Source organism: Ctenopharyngodon idella, chromosome 21, assembly GCF_019924925.1.
Source record: "Ctenopharyngodon idella isolate HZGC_01 chromosome 21, HZGC01, whole genome shotgun sequence".
Taxonomy (NCBI): Eukaryota; Metazoa; Chordata; class Actinopteri; order Cypriniformes; family Xenocyprididae; genus Ctenopharyngodon; species Ctenopharyngodon idella.
The window spans coordinates 29778310-29791208 of NC_067240.1; the positions used below are offsets into that span (position 1 = coordinate 29778310).

Consider the following 12899-nt stretch of genomic DNA (forward strand, 5'->3'; position numbering starts at 1 on the left):
ATAATTCTTGGCATTTTTGATGTTTATTATGGCAGCTACAACTGAGGAAAAAAAAATTGCTCCACTGTACAACACGTGGTTAAGGTGGAAAAAAATCAATGTTGTCAACTCCGTCAGGTTTTATGTCTGATAGTTGACAAGTGCTCTCAAAAATATATAATGTGATTTAATGTTTGTTTTTTGTTTTTGTTTTTTTGCAAATGGGGAATTCTTCTAATGTTGTTTCATGATTCTATTTACATATACTGTACATCTGGCCCCAGCTGGACCTTTGTCAACACCGTCAGAGTTTGTCAACACGTCAGTATTTGACTCCGTCAGTTTGTCAACACCGTCAGTATTTAACACCATCAGGTGAAGGTTTTTGTTAATTTTGAAAGAAATTTCTTATTTATTTTTCCAATTAATTGTGTTAAAATATTATAACATCAACTGAACTACATGATATCATGTCTGATTTACCTAAGAACATTGTTTATATATGTTTAATATTAAAAAGGAGGAATTAAGGAATTTAGGAACTGGATTGTTCATAATAACCCTAACCCAAGAAAAAAAATTAGAGAATTTAGTTCCTTTACTGACCACCATTATTACATAATTGAAGACTTTACACTGTTGTTGGATGGATCAAATTAAAATATCATGCTTTTTTAATGCGTCTGACGGAGTTGACAGATTAAGTTCCAAAGTGAATAAATGTACATTTTTAGAAAAAATGTATAAAATCATATATCAGATTAAAAATAATCAGTTTAAAAATTATGTATTATTAAATAATAAAAACTAACTTCTAAAACATGTTTTGTCCCTTATCTCAAGAATAAGTGAGATATATCAGTCATTGCACATAACTTTACTAAGAAAGCACTTTTGGGGTGTTTTTCTTCAGGAGGCCATTTTATCAATAACAAAAGATGGAAACACATCCTCCTCCCCTTTAAAAGTTTGTAACTCATTTATTTAGCTGTTTTATCGATGTACAAGCACAATCGGTGATTGCATCCAATCTCAAGTCGCCTACAACTGTATTTATTTATTTTAGATGTAGAATACTTCAAACACGTCTCGTTTACGTGCCAAGAAAGACTACTGTAAACAAAACTCTCGCTGTCGTTTAATTTCATTTAAGACGTTCAGTTTTAGTTACTGAAGTTGTGTGTGTGTGTGTGTGTGTGTGTGTGTGTTCTCGAGGCATTTGAAGTGCACAAGTGAGGCGTTATTTCATGACATCAATGGCAGCGATCAGGAAGTTCAGTTTGATCGACAGGCGCGCTAGCCAATCGAAATCAAAAACACAAGCTTGAGGGCCCGCCGTTGTCAGAAACCAACCAATGGGCGTTCAAAGCGACGACTTCCGGTTTCTCTCAGGACATGTTTCATTGTACGATGTACATTGTTGAAATGAGCTCGACTGTTGCTCGGTAGTTCGCAGCGCATCAGATCTGCAGTTTCCGCGGGACACGTTCGGTTCTGCGCGCGGGACCGAGTTCGGCTGCTCTAGTGGTGAAGTCGCGGGATCTTTAGCGAAGTGTTGCGGAGATTCTCCGTTCGCGGCGCGTTCATCTCCTCAGAGCGTTTCGAGTTCGGCTTTAAGCTGCGGTTGAAGTCGCCTGCGCGCCGCTTCTGCCTGTTAGTACCCGGTATGAACGGGTTCAGCACGGAAGAGGACAGCCACGACGGCCCGCCCGCCCCGCCGTTCTTCGGGCAGAGCTGCTGTCTGATCGAGGACGGAGAGCGCTGCGGCCGCGCGGCTGGAAACGCCTCCTTCAGCAAGCGCATCCAGAAGAGCATTTCTCAGAGGAAACTCAAGCTGGACATCGACAAGAGTGTAAGCCGCCTTACTAGCGCAGAAACAGGGCCTAAAAAGTGTGTTTGTTTGAACAAAGTCAGTGAGAGGCGCTAAATATCAGCTGTTTTAGTGTGATTTGATTGCAGAAAGATCCAACAATGCTTGTCAGAAATATCCATGTATTCAGAGACCGATTCGTCCTGTCTGTGTTTGACATCTCCCTTTCATTTCATGATGCTCTTGTTGTGAATATAGGTTTCTAAAATGTCTGTATATGCAAATACTGACAGCGATAGTCACACACTCACATAATTTCCTCACCTCCATGTCATCCAAGATGTTCATGTCTTTCTTTCTTCAGTCGAAAAGAAATTAAGGAAAACATTCCAGGATTTTTCTCCATATAGTGGACTTCACTGGAGTTCAACGGGTTGAAGGTCCAAATGTCAGTTTCAGTGCAGCTTCAAAGAGCTCTACATGATCCCAGACGAGGAATAAGAGTCTTATCTAGAGAAACCATCGGACTATTTTCTAAAAAATAAAAAATATATACATTTTAACCACAAATGCTCGTCTTGCACTGCTCTGTGATGCTCCACGCATTACGTAATCACGTTGGGAAGGTCACGCGTGACGTAGGCGGAAGTACCGCGGTAGAGCGAAAATCTCCATCTCATTTTCTCCTCCAACTTCAAAATTGTCCGACGTTGTTTTACCTTTTTTTGTAAAGGCCGTTTGACTTAGTCTTTATACATTTGCTTTGTAAACACTGGATCGGTACTCCCGCCTACGTCACGCGTGACCTTTCCAACATGATTACGTAATGCGTGGAGCATCACAGAGCAGTGCAAGACGAGCATTTGTGGTTAAAAAGTATATAATTTTTTATTTTTATTTAGAAAATGGCCGATGGTTTCTCTAGATAAGACTCTTATTCCTCGTCTGGGATCATGTAGAGCTCTTTGAAGCTGCACTGAAACTGACATTTGGACCTTCAACCCGTTGAACCCCAGTGAAGTCCACTATATGGAGAAAAATCCTGGAATGTTTTCCTTCATTTCTTTTCGACTGAAGAAAGAAAGACATAAACATCTTGGATGACATGGAGGTGAGTAAATTATAAGGAAATATTAATTCTGAGGCAAACTAATCCTTTAAATGTCATTTAGTTGGAATTAATTGTTCTGTTTTCAATCCTGCATATTAAAGAAACACTTTTTCTTCCATGTAGGTTCGGCATTTGTACATCTGTGACTTCCACAAGAACTTCATCCAGAGCGTCCGCAACAAACGCAAGAGGAAGACCAGCGATGACGGCGGAGAGTCACCTGATCATGATGTCGAAGTCCCAGAGGTAATGAAGCTCCTCAGTAAATCACATCAGCCTTTTAAAGAGCATCTATTATGTTTTTCTACATCTTCATCTGTCTTTAGTGTGTAATGTTGATGTTTGAGCATGAAAAAGCTTATTATTGTTCTCTATATCAGTGTCAGTGTTTCTGAAACGCCTCCATCTTGAGTTTTCTTCACAATATTCCTCATTTAAATAATTCATATGCAGAATAAAGGGGCGGGGCCTGGTTGAGTTAGTTAGTAGTGTGTTGAAACTGGCGGTTATGGTAAGGGGCGGGACATTTCCCAAACACCAATCACAACACACTGCTCCAGCCGACCAATCAGAGCACATTGTGCTTTTCAGAAGGAGGGGCTTCATAGAGACAGGAACTAAACAGAGCGTTACTGACAGACTGGGAAGAGAGGAGCTGAACAATGGAGAATATGAGGAAAATAATCAACATTCAATCACAGAAATATTCACATTGCAAATCTGTGATTAGTTATTGTGAGATCGTGAAAGTGTTTAATGCCGGGTGTAATTGAGAAGTTACACTGAAAACAGTGTTCCTGCAGGTGTTTCGTCTGCGTTGAATGAGTTTCGTGTGATTTAATTGCAGCACAGTTCCTTGATATGACTCTCATCGTCAGCATTAATGTCACATAGTTTTAAACTGAGTGATATTGGAGGGTTTGTGAGCTGGATTAGACTCTGGACTTTGACTTGGCCTTTCCAGAAACATTTTCCCCTTTCTGAGCCGTTCTTTTGTGGATTTGCTCTGGGCAGGAATGTGTGAGAGCAGTCGGCATGGGAAATACTGGTCATTAATGTGCTTTCCTTATGTGGGGCAGAACTCTAGCTTAAGACATATAATTATGATTAACCACTTATAAATTACGTTTTATATTGTAATTGCTGAACGCACAGACGCTTACAGAGATCTTTCAGTAAGATGCAGGCGGATTGATCCAGAAGGTTTATGTAAGGCAAAAAGAGCAGGACAGACAGGGTGATTGCTGGGATCTTTACATTACTCAATTTTAACATATTCAACTCACATTACCACTAAAATAGTCTAGAAACTCTAGTGATGATTGAGTTTATGCTCTATCTGCCTCCAGTTCAACTTTTCAACATTTATTTACAAATCTAGATCTGCTTAATATTTCCCAGTCATGTTGAGGCTGATTCACAGTGCAACAGATGCATTTGTCTGGTTTTGTCCCGTTGGTCAGCGTTTGTCGATGCAGTGACATGTACTGTAATCAGGTGACCGTCGGTACAGTGTGAGTTGACCTTTAAAGGGACAGTTCATCCAGAAATTATCATTCTGTCAGAAATGATCTTAATACACATCAATGGAAGTTTGCTTTCATTACATTTGAATTTCCTGCAGTCAGGAGCTTCATCAGCTAAGATTGCTGTTTCTCCCTATAGTTGGTTTTTAGTGGAATTGTGAAAGTAAGACAGAAGTTCAGAACAGTCGTTTCGGAAGTAAAAAATTTGTTTTCTCCACTGGAGGAATTGATTTTTAACGATAACTTATAAACCGGTTAAGACAGCTCTACTGTGAGCCGCAGGTTTTTATTCACTGGTATATGGTTTTGTTGAAGCCGTCAGCCTGCATTATTTCAACTATATATTTTTTTAAAATAATTGTATTTAACAGCAAAATACCTGGTAAAAGTCTTGTCTTTTTGTCCAATTTTCAAATACTTTTCTGCTTCTAATCAGAGTTTGTAATGTTGTGATCCATGTCATTGATTGGTTATGGCTTATAACAAAGACCTTTTTTAAGTCCCTTTGGGAAAAATAATTCTGTAACCAACGGCAGGGAAAGCATGGGCGGCCCTGATGCACTCGCTCTACAGCAGATACTGCAGGGATTGGCTGAGTTTCCTCTCTGCTGCAGTAATAATGTGTGTGACTGTGATTGTACTGATCTGCTGTCAATCATGCGGTTGTTTGTTCTTGGTCAGGTGGATCTGTTCCAGCTGCAGGTCAACACACTGAGACGCTACAAGAGGCACTACAAAATCCAGACCAGACCTGGACTCAACAAAGCCCAGCTAGCAGAGGTACTGCTCAAAACTACTGCAGAACTAATGCTTTTGCACAAATTTTGTGTATATATATATATATATATAATATATATATATGTGTGTGTGTGTATAATATATATATTAGGGCTGGGTAAAAAATATCGATTTCTCGATTTTAATCGATTCTCATTTTTACAAACCGATATCGTTTCTTAAATCCCAAGAATCAATTAGTCTGTTTTCAGTTGATGAATGAATAGAACATTGTAGCGCTCTTCCCATCCAATAAATGGCAATAAGCTTTGTGCTTTGTTACTTTTGATATGAAGCAAAGTCTCAGATTTCAAATTCTGTCCATTTTATTATGAAATTCAAAAAATAACCGCTGTTTAATGTGGCATGACAGATGGCTGTAGCCTCAGATCAAGAGAGGCGGCAACACGAAGCGCGCGTGAACTGATCATGAAAGATACAGTACAACTTACCGAAATCCGTAGGCCTGTCCTGTCTTATGGAATAGCTCAATCAGTGATTCAAACGCGAAAGACGTCAATAAAACAGCTTGTAAGCAATGTCACGTAACGTCACATTTACCTCAGAAACCATATTCAGTGACCATAAACTCATTAGTCAGCTATAAAACTGAACTCTAGAGAGGAGCATTTTGTTAAATATATGCACCATATTACACATTCGTTATAATTTATAATGTTCTTCAGTATTTAATGGATGTTTAAATAAATCCATCAAGTTTTTATAACAGCCACCATTTAAATAATGTATTTCAAAAAAACGAATTGGAGTAGAAATATAATTACATAATTGTAAAGTTAGTATTTTAACTTTATTATTATAAAAACTTTTACTGATTCAAGGATAACTTACACTAATTTAAATGTTTGTATACAAATCAGTTAATTTTAACCTTCAGTGTTATAGTAATGTAGAACAGATTCACATGTATAGTTTACAGCATTAGTTGAGAGATTTTTTTTTTTCCTTGAGAAAATTTGGCATGTAGCTACTGTTCCTTATATATATCCAAAATAATCGATATTGAATCTAATCAAATTTAATCGAATTGCAAGCTTGTGAATCGAAATCGAATCGAATTTTGGAATTTGTGTCAATACATATATTATACACACACATACATATATTAGGGGTGTAACGGTACACAAAAATGACAGTTCGGTACGTATCTCGGTTTTGAAGTCACGGTCCGGTACGGGTTCGGTACAGCAGGGTGAGAAAACGAAACAATTTTTTTCTCTTTTTTTTTTATTAAACAGTGTTTTACTGAACCAACTGCGTCTCTCTTTAAATTTAATTATAATTGAATAAATTTTCTTAAGGGTAAAAAAATCTATCTCTGCTAATGCTGTAAACTATCAGGGAGCCCTTATTAGCACAATACCAAATTATTAAATTCAGTTGCTATTTATCTTTAGACATAATCATCAACACTCAAATAATAATAAAAATGTATGTATTGTAAACATGTAAATTACACATAGGGCAGTTTTTGCATTAACTTCTGTTTCTCCAATTCGTTGTTGAAATATAATCATTTACACAGTGGCTGTCATAACTTGATTTCATGACGGATTTATTTAGGCCTTACATTAACTAACAGGTTAAGTAAAATATAATTAATATATAGGCTAATATAGTGCATATATTTAGCGAAACAGTTCATTTCTCTAGCAAACTAACAAGCTGTGGACACTTGGCTTTCCTGAGGTAAATGTAATACTACGTGACATTGTTTACAAACTGTTTTATTGACATCTTTCCGCGGTTGAAACACTCATTGAGCGATTACACGAGACATGATACATTTCAGTAAGTACTGTATCTTTCAACATACCTTCATGTTCATTCTGTAGTAGTGAAGAGGAAGAGATGATCGCGTTCACTCGCGCTCCACGCTGCTGTTTGTACTGAGGCGCCTATACAGCGATCTGTCACGCCACATCAAAAAACGTCAAAACAGCATTTATTGTTTGAATTTCGCGATAAAATGAACAGAATTTGAAAGATGGCACTTTGTTTCTAATCAAAAGTAACAAAACACAGAGCTTATTGCGATTATTGGTGGTTAATGCTGGTTAAAATATGTTAGGCTAAAAAGCATTACTGTGCACGCCCCCTTCTGGATTGTAGTGTGGATCGCCTGTGACTGACTGTTGTATTCGTCGTCTAACTGCATGAACCGAACCGTGACGGTTCGGGATGAATACATGTACTGTTACACCCCTAATATATATATATATATCGTTTTTTATAGCATGTTAAAATTGCCGTTTTTTGGGTGTGAGCAAAAACACACTGTTTTTGTGTGTGTCCCTTTAAATGCTAATAAGCTGCTGCTTCCCCCCCTCTTTCAAGAAGAGGGCGGAGCTTCAAGAGCGCATGCAACAACAAAACAGGACAATCTCACTCACTGAAAGTGTCAGTAGCAGTTCAGCAGTGTCTGTCAGCAGTCGTGGGCGGGGCCTGAGCAGTATGACATCACTTTGTACAGAATCTGTGAACAGCTAGTTCTGAGACACTGCTTATGATTTATGAGGATTAAAAAAAAGAGGAGTGGGTGGATTTTTATCATTGTAGGGTGGTTGTGTACACACAGCTGACACACATTTATGTTGAAACACCAGGTAAAAGTGAACTTTGAATAATAGGTGCCCTTTAATGTTATTTACCAGTTGCACACATTGGGGATAGCACTCTTCATTTCTATAAAACTCTCATCAGGTCAAGAACTAGGCATGTGACCGTATCAAATTTTCATATCACTATAATTGCTGAAGCTTTATTTATTGAATTACATTGCAAAACTGTTGGAAAAATTAAGTGCTCACTATAACAATACTGTGCGTGTTCATTATCGTGATATACCGTATTACCGTAAATATATCCGCACATGTCTAATCCACACTAGTGTTGTCACAAATATCTATTTCGATACGCATCAATACTGAAATATCTGAAACGGTTCCAGTACTCCTTTTCTTCAGTATTGATACATCAATACCAGCTGCATGTTCTCACTCTCTCTTCTCTCTGATGGTGAAGTGACACACACTTCTTCCTCTCTCTCATTCGCTCCGGTTGAATCGTGCTTGTATCATTTTACTCATTCCGAGCGCGCACCACTGATCTATATTAGTGGCGCACACATAAAGCCGCCCCTCAAACAGCTTGTGAGTACCAAATTGGGTTGTTTTTCGTGGCTTATTGCAGTTAAACGGTCATATCTGTGTGGCTCTGGAACGTCTGTCAGCCAATGAGAGTCCAGCACTCAGCAGTGTTTGGTGTAATCAGAATTCATTCAGTGTTTATGTTGTCATTTTTTTCTAGTAATACTTTTTTGTTTCTTCTCCAGACTGTGAGCCGTCACTTCCGGAATATTCCAGTCAATGAAAAGGAAACGCTCACATACTTTATTTATATGGTGAAGAGCAGTAAAAGCCGGCTGGACCAGAAATCAGAGGGGAGCAAACAAGTGGAATAAAGTCCCTCGCTCGCAGCGGCCCGATACACGCGTCTCAACTCGGCCAAACGTCATTATTTATGACCTGCAGATGTTAGCTGGCTTTAAAATTCCTGTTTGAATGCTTACTGTGCAGACGTTGTGTGTTTGTACATATGTCCAACATCAGGTGACATATGGGAGTCACTGCAATCAAGTGCGGAGGATGATGATGATGGGTAACGACTTCAACTTCTGTGCCAAACCGCAAAGTACCACCAATAAACCACCGCCGGTTGAGTGACGACACATCTGATGTTCAAATATCACAGTGAGGACCTGAATGAAACCATGATAGACACTGAATGACTGCAGATTTGAGCTCTGTGTCCAATGTTTTGTGGTGTTCACACTCATACTAATGCAAAAAACTCCCAGAACAGCCGGAGCGTTTCCTTCGTACTGCGATTTATGATTTTTTTTTTTTTTATTTGTTTCTTTGTTTGTTTTCAATTAATTTCTTCTGCTTTCACCTCCATGTCTCTGCTTTTATATGACTGCTCTATATAGCATTTTTTGTAGATTGTAATGTTAGTTTTCTTCCTTTCTTTGTTTGAAATAATCAGAGTAAATACATTTCTTGTGGCACTACTAATATTTTCGTTTATTGCATTCCACCTGTGGCGTCTCACCTGATCATTAGACTACGGTAAAGCTGATATCACATGACGTGTGTGTATACACACGTGTACATACATACATGCATACATACAGCATGTCCCACATCCAGAGGTAAGTTGTAAGTCTAATCATCGGGGAATATGTAAGTGATTCCCATTTCAAATAAAGATATGAACATAAATGAGTTGTTTATGGGTCAGTGACACGTAAAAACGTGAAAAATGCATAAAAACATCTTTTCACCTGATTGATTAAAGGTGCAGTAAGAGATTTCTGAGAAACGCTGCTGAAAGTGGATCAGAGTGAGCACCACAACACACTTGTAGCCAATCAGCAGTAGGGGGCGTATCCACTCATGATGGGGAGGAGAGTGAGTGAGCAAGAGGGAGATTTGAAGAAAGACTGTAGAAAGAGAGATGGCTGAGAGACATCACAAAAGGGGAAAAGCTCAGATGAATATCACTGTAAAAACACAAAAGACGCTCTGCGTGTGGCTTCATGGACTGCTGTTTGCCAATGATTATTGCCGTTTGTTTTGTTACACGTGCTTCAGACACCGGTCACGCTGATGGCGTTCCCCATAGCCCCAATTTTTCCAGCGTGGCACAAAAAAAATGGGTTGAACGCAAATGGAAAGCTTTAATCTTGACCTTCATTTAATGTAATCATTTTATGAAAGTAAAACTTATAATATACGTGTCATTTTTTTTTTACATTTATATTACTAAGTGCTTGTTATGAATTACAATCCTGTTATCACAGGGCTCCAGTGACCAGAATGGTGAAATAGGCAAAACTTCTGGAAAAAAACTTGCTCAAGGGAAAATTTATGATTGTGGACTAAAAGATTTTTCTGTTTTATTATTATTATTATTATTATTATTACTATCATTTTGTGAACCTCACACATGACGTTTTACCACTTTCAGGGATATTTTCTTAAATAATAATTGCTCATCATGGCAAAAATATTCACATGCAAAACAAGGCTGTGGAGTTTATTAATATATAGCAGTATTTGTCATTTGAATCATCATAGGAAATATTTAAATGTAGTAAAAACATTGTCAATTCCCAATATCAGGTTTTCATTTCTAGAAACATAATGTGAAATTCCTGATAGATGATAAAAAGGTTGCAAAAGAAATAAAGTGTCATCAGTAACACATCTTCACCTTATTATTATTTACCTTTGTTTTGCTATATGTAACGGATAAAATACTCTGTGAGATTAATTCTATGTTTAATTATTCAGAGTTTATGAAGTCTTTGAGTGATCTTCTGTCTGTGACACATTCAGCTTTACATGATGTGTATTCTGTCCACATTAGGAGATTTTATTCTAAGAGCCCTTGGAATTTGCTGACTGTGCCGTTTTAGACTTGATTTGGCAAAACTGTTGAGTACATTGAGCCTTTTTTTGTCAAATCATCCCTGCCGTATACAGTAGCTTCATTTTTCCAACAAAAGAGTCAAGTCAGCTTTATTTCTACAGCGCTTTATACAGTACAGATTGTTTCAAAGCAGCTTCACAGTAATAGATTTGTCTTAATATTGTAGAGTCCACTGAAGGCGAGTTGTGCAGTTTATTGGAGTAAACATGAAACCAATACAAAAATACACAAAACACGATGATGACCTGACTTGGCCATAACTTCACTTGAGACAAACTGAAACATAAACCTGAAATCAAACATGACCATGACAACAACTCACCAACAGTAGCTACAACAAAGCTAGACAAAGAAACAATGGAAACATGAGGGCTATAAATACACAAAGACTAATGACTAACAAGAAACACCTGAACACAATAAACCAATGAGGAAACAGAACTGAAGAACAACATGACCAAACCAACCAATCAGAACAAGACACATAAACATGGGAAGCACGTGGCAAAATCACATGAGGGCAAGGGTGAGAAATAAACATAATCATTAGTAAGTATTAGCAACAGATTGAATTCTGTAATTACTGTACAGAAATCCATATGATAGCAAAATTTCCATTGTGTAAATATCTAGTTCAGTCATGAAACTCTAGAGGGCGCAGGCTGATTGGTCCTTAACATGCAATCTGCAAGCAATCACATCATTACCACGACGCAAGCTGACTGGCCTCTGCTGACATTTAAATAGTCTGGTCCAGTGTTTGCTGTAGGCTAGTTCCTCTGAACTCCACCACCTCCCCAGCTCCACCTGCCTAGATCTGCTACAGGAGTCATGTATGTCTATTTACGCATCTTACATGCTCACAGTCTGTGTGTCTGTTAACAGTAGCAAGTCCATTCTTGCTCTGCATCAGCATAGCAGATCTAGTCCACCAAGACCAAATACATCCACATTGCCATATTCAATAACATGATAAAGTTATCATGATTGAAATAACAATTAACAAATTTGCTCATTCTCATGCCAATTCTGAACTATTTCATGTTGTGGAGAATGTAATTCACATGTTTTTATGTGATTTACCCAAGCCCCATTTAAGGTTATAGGTTTAGGGTTAAAGTCTCATGCTTACTTGTTTATGCAAATCATGTGTTTTCGTACAAATCAGATTGTACAATACAAAGTTTTGTCTTGATGGTTGTAGAGCTGCACGATTCTGCATAAATTGTGATTTTTTTTGTTTAAAATATGATTCTCCCACAATTCTGAATAGACAACTAAACAAAATCATCTTTTACTAGAGGTTCTGACAAAATGTTAAAGTCTATTTTAAAAATATTTAATCAATTTGAATTATTTTTTCATCTCTTTACCCGCCATTGATGAAATTCTCCGTAATTTATGACACAACACTTCCTGATGGAATTTTCCAGCAATCCATGTTTTCTCTGTTATATGTTAGGGGGCGCTATTACGCATCTTCTGAAAAAGTACAGAGTCTCCAGATCAAAACACAGGAGAAAAAGAAGTAGAAACAAGCGACTGAAGCATTGCTTATGCACATGTTGGAATCTTTGGCAAAAAAACGTGATTTTCTCAGTCCAAAATGTTGCTTGCTTTTATACTATTACTTGTTTTTTTAAAAGCAGAGGCTTGTTCTTTCTTTTGATATATTGCATGTGCAGATATTCATACAACAAAATATTCTGGGGGCCATGGAAGTTTTGTGAAAACTATCAAAAATTCTGGCAGCGACTGACAACTTTTTAAAAAAAAAAAAAACGCTTGCAGGGAATGAGTGAATGATTCAATGACTCACTCATAAAGACTTAAGCTGCGTCCAAAATCCCTGTCTCTTGAGAAGGTACTTATTTTGAATAAGTAATTACTTCATGACCGCTAAGAAGTATGTGTGTAGTATGAATGTAATCCAGACGTACTACATCCGCCCTGTTGTCATGATCATGTGACCTACCAGGTTCAGTTGTGTCGCTTCGCTGCCAGAAGTAGCAGGTCATCTGGGTACTTTTTGCCGACTCTTTTATGAGTACTGTGAATTCACTGTTTGAGGGGACAGCTCACAAATGTAAACTGGAGCGAACCCATGTACTGCTTTGTAAGTTAAAATAAGAATTTTAAAACCAAAGCGTGGAGCTGAAGAAGCACAAGGTTAATGTGT

The 12899-nt window shown here is 37.8% G+C and overlaps 1 protein-coding gene across 1 annotated transcript; it reads left to right on the forward strand.

The window, feature by feature from the left end:
- Positions 1-1341: 1341 nt before the first annotated feature.
- sap30l (sap30-like) lies at positions 1342-10492 on the forward strand. Its single transcript, XM_051876746.1, has 4 exons — positions 1342-1831; positions 3024-3146; positions 5108-5206; positions 8559-10492. Exons 1-4 carry the CDS (start codon positions 1646-1648, stop codon positions 8685-8687), a joined length of 537 nt encoding a protein of 178 aa, XP_051732706.1. The 5' UTR covers positions 1342-1645; the 3' UTR covers positions 8688-10492.
- Positions 10493-12899: the final 2407 nt, after the last annotated feature.

What these genes read in the sequence shown, in the direction of transcription:
- sap30l (XM_051876746.1), top strand. Translation starts at nt 1,646, where the DNA reads ATGAACGGGTTCAGCACGGAAGAGGACAGCCACGACGGCCCGCCCGCC. An exon ending in ATGATGTCGAAGTCCCAGAG is followed by an intron (nt 3,147 to 5,107) that starts GTAATGAAGCTC and finishes GTTCTTGGTCAG; the next exon opens with GTGGATCTGTTCCAGCTGCA. An exon ending in ACAAAGCCCAGCTAGCAGAG is followed by an intron (nt 5,207 to 8,558) that starts GTACTGCTCAAA and finishes TTTCTTCTCCAG; the next exon opens with ACTGTGAGCCGTCACTTCCG.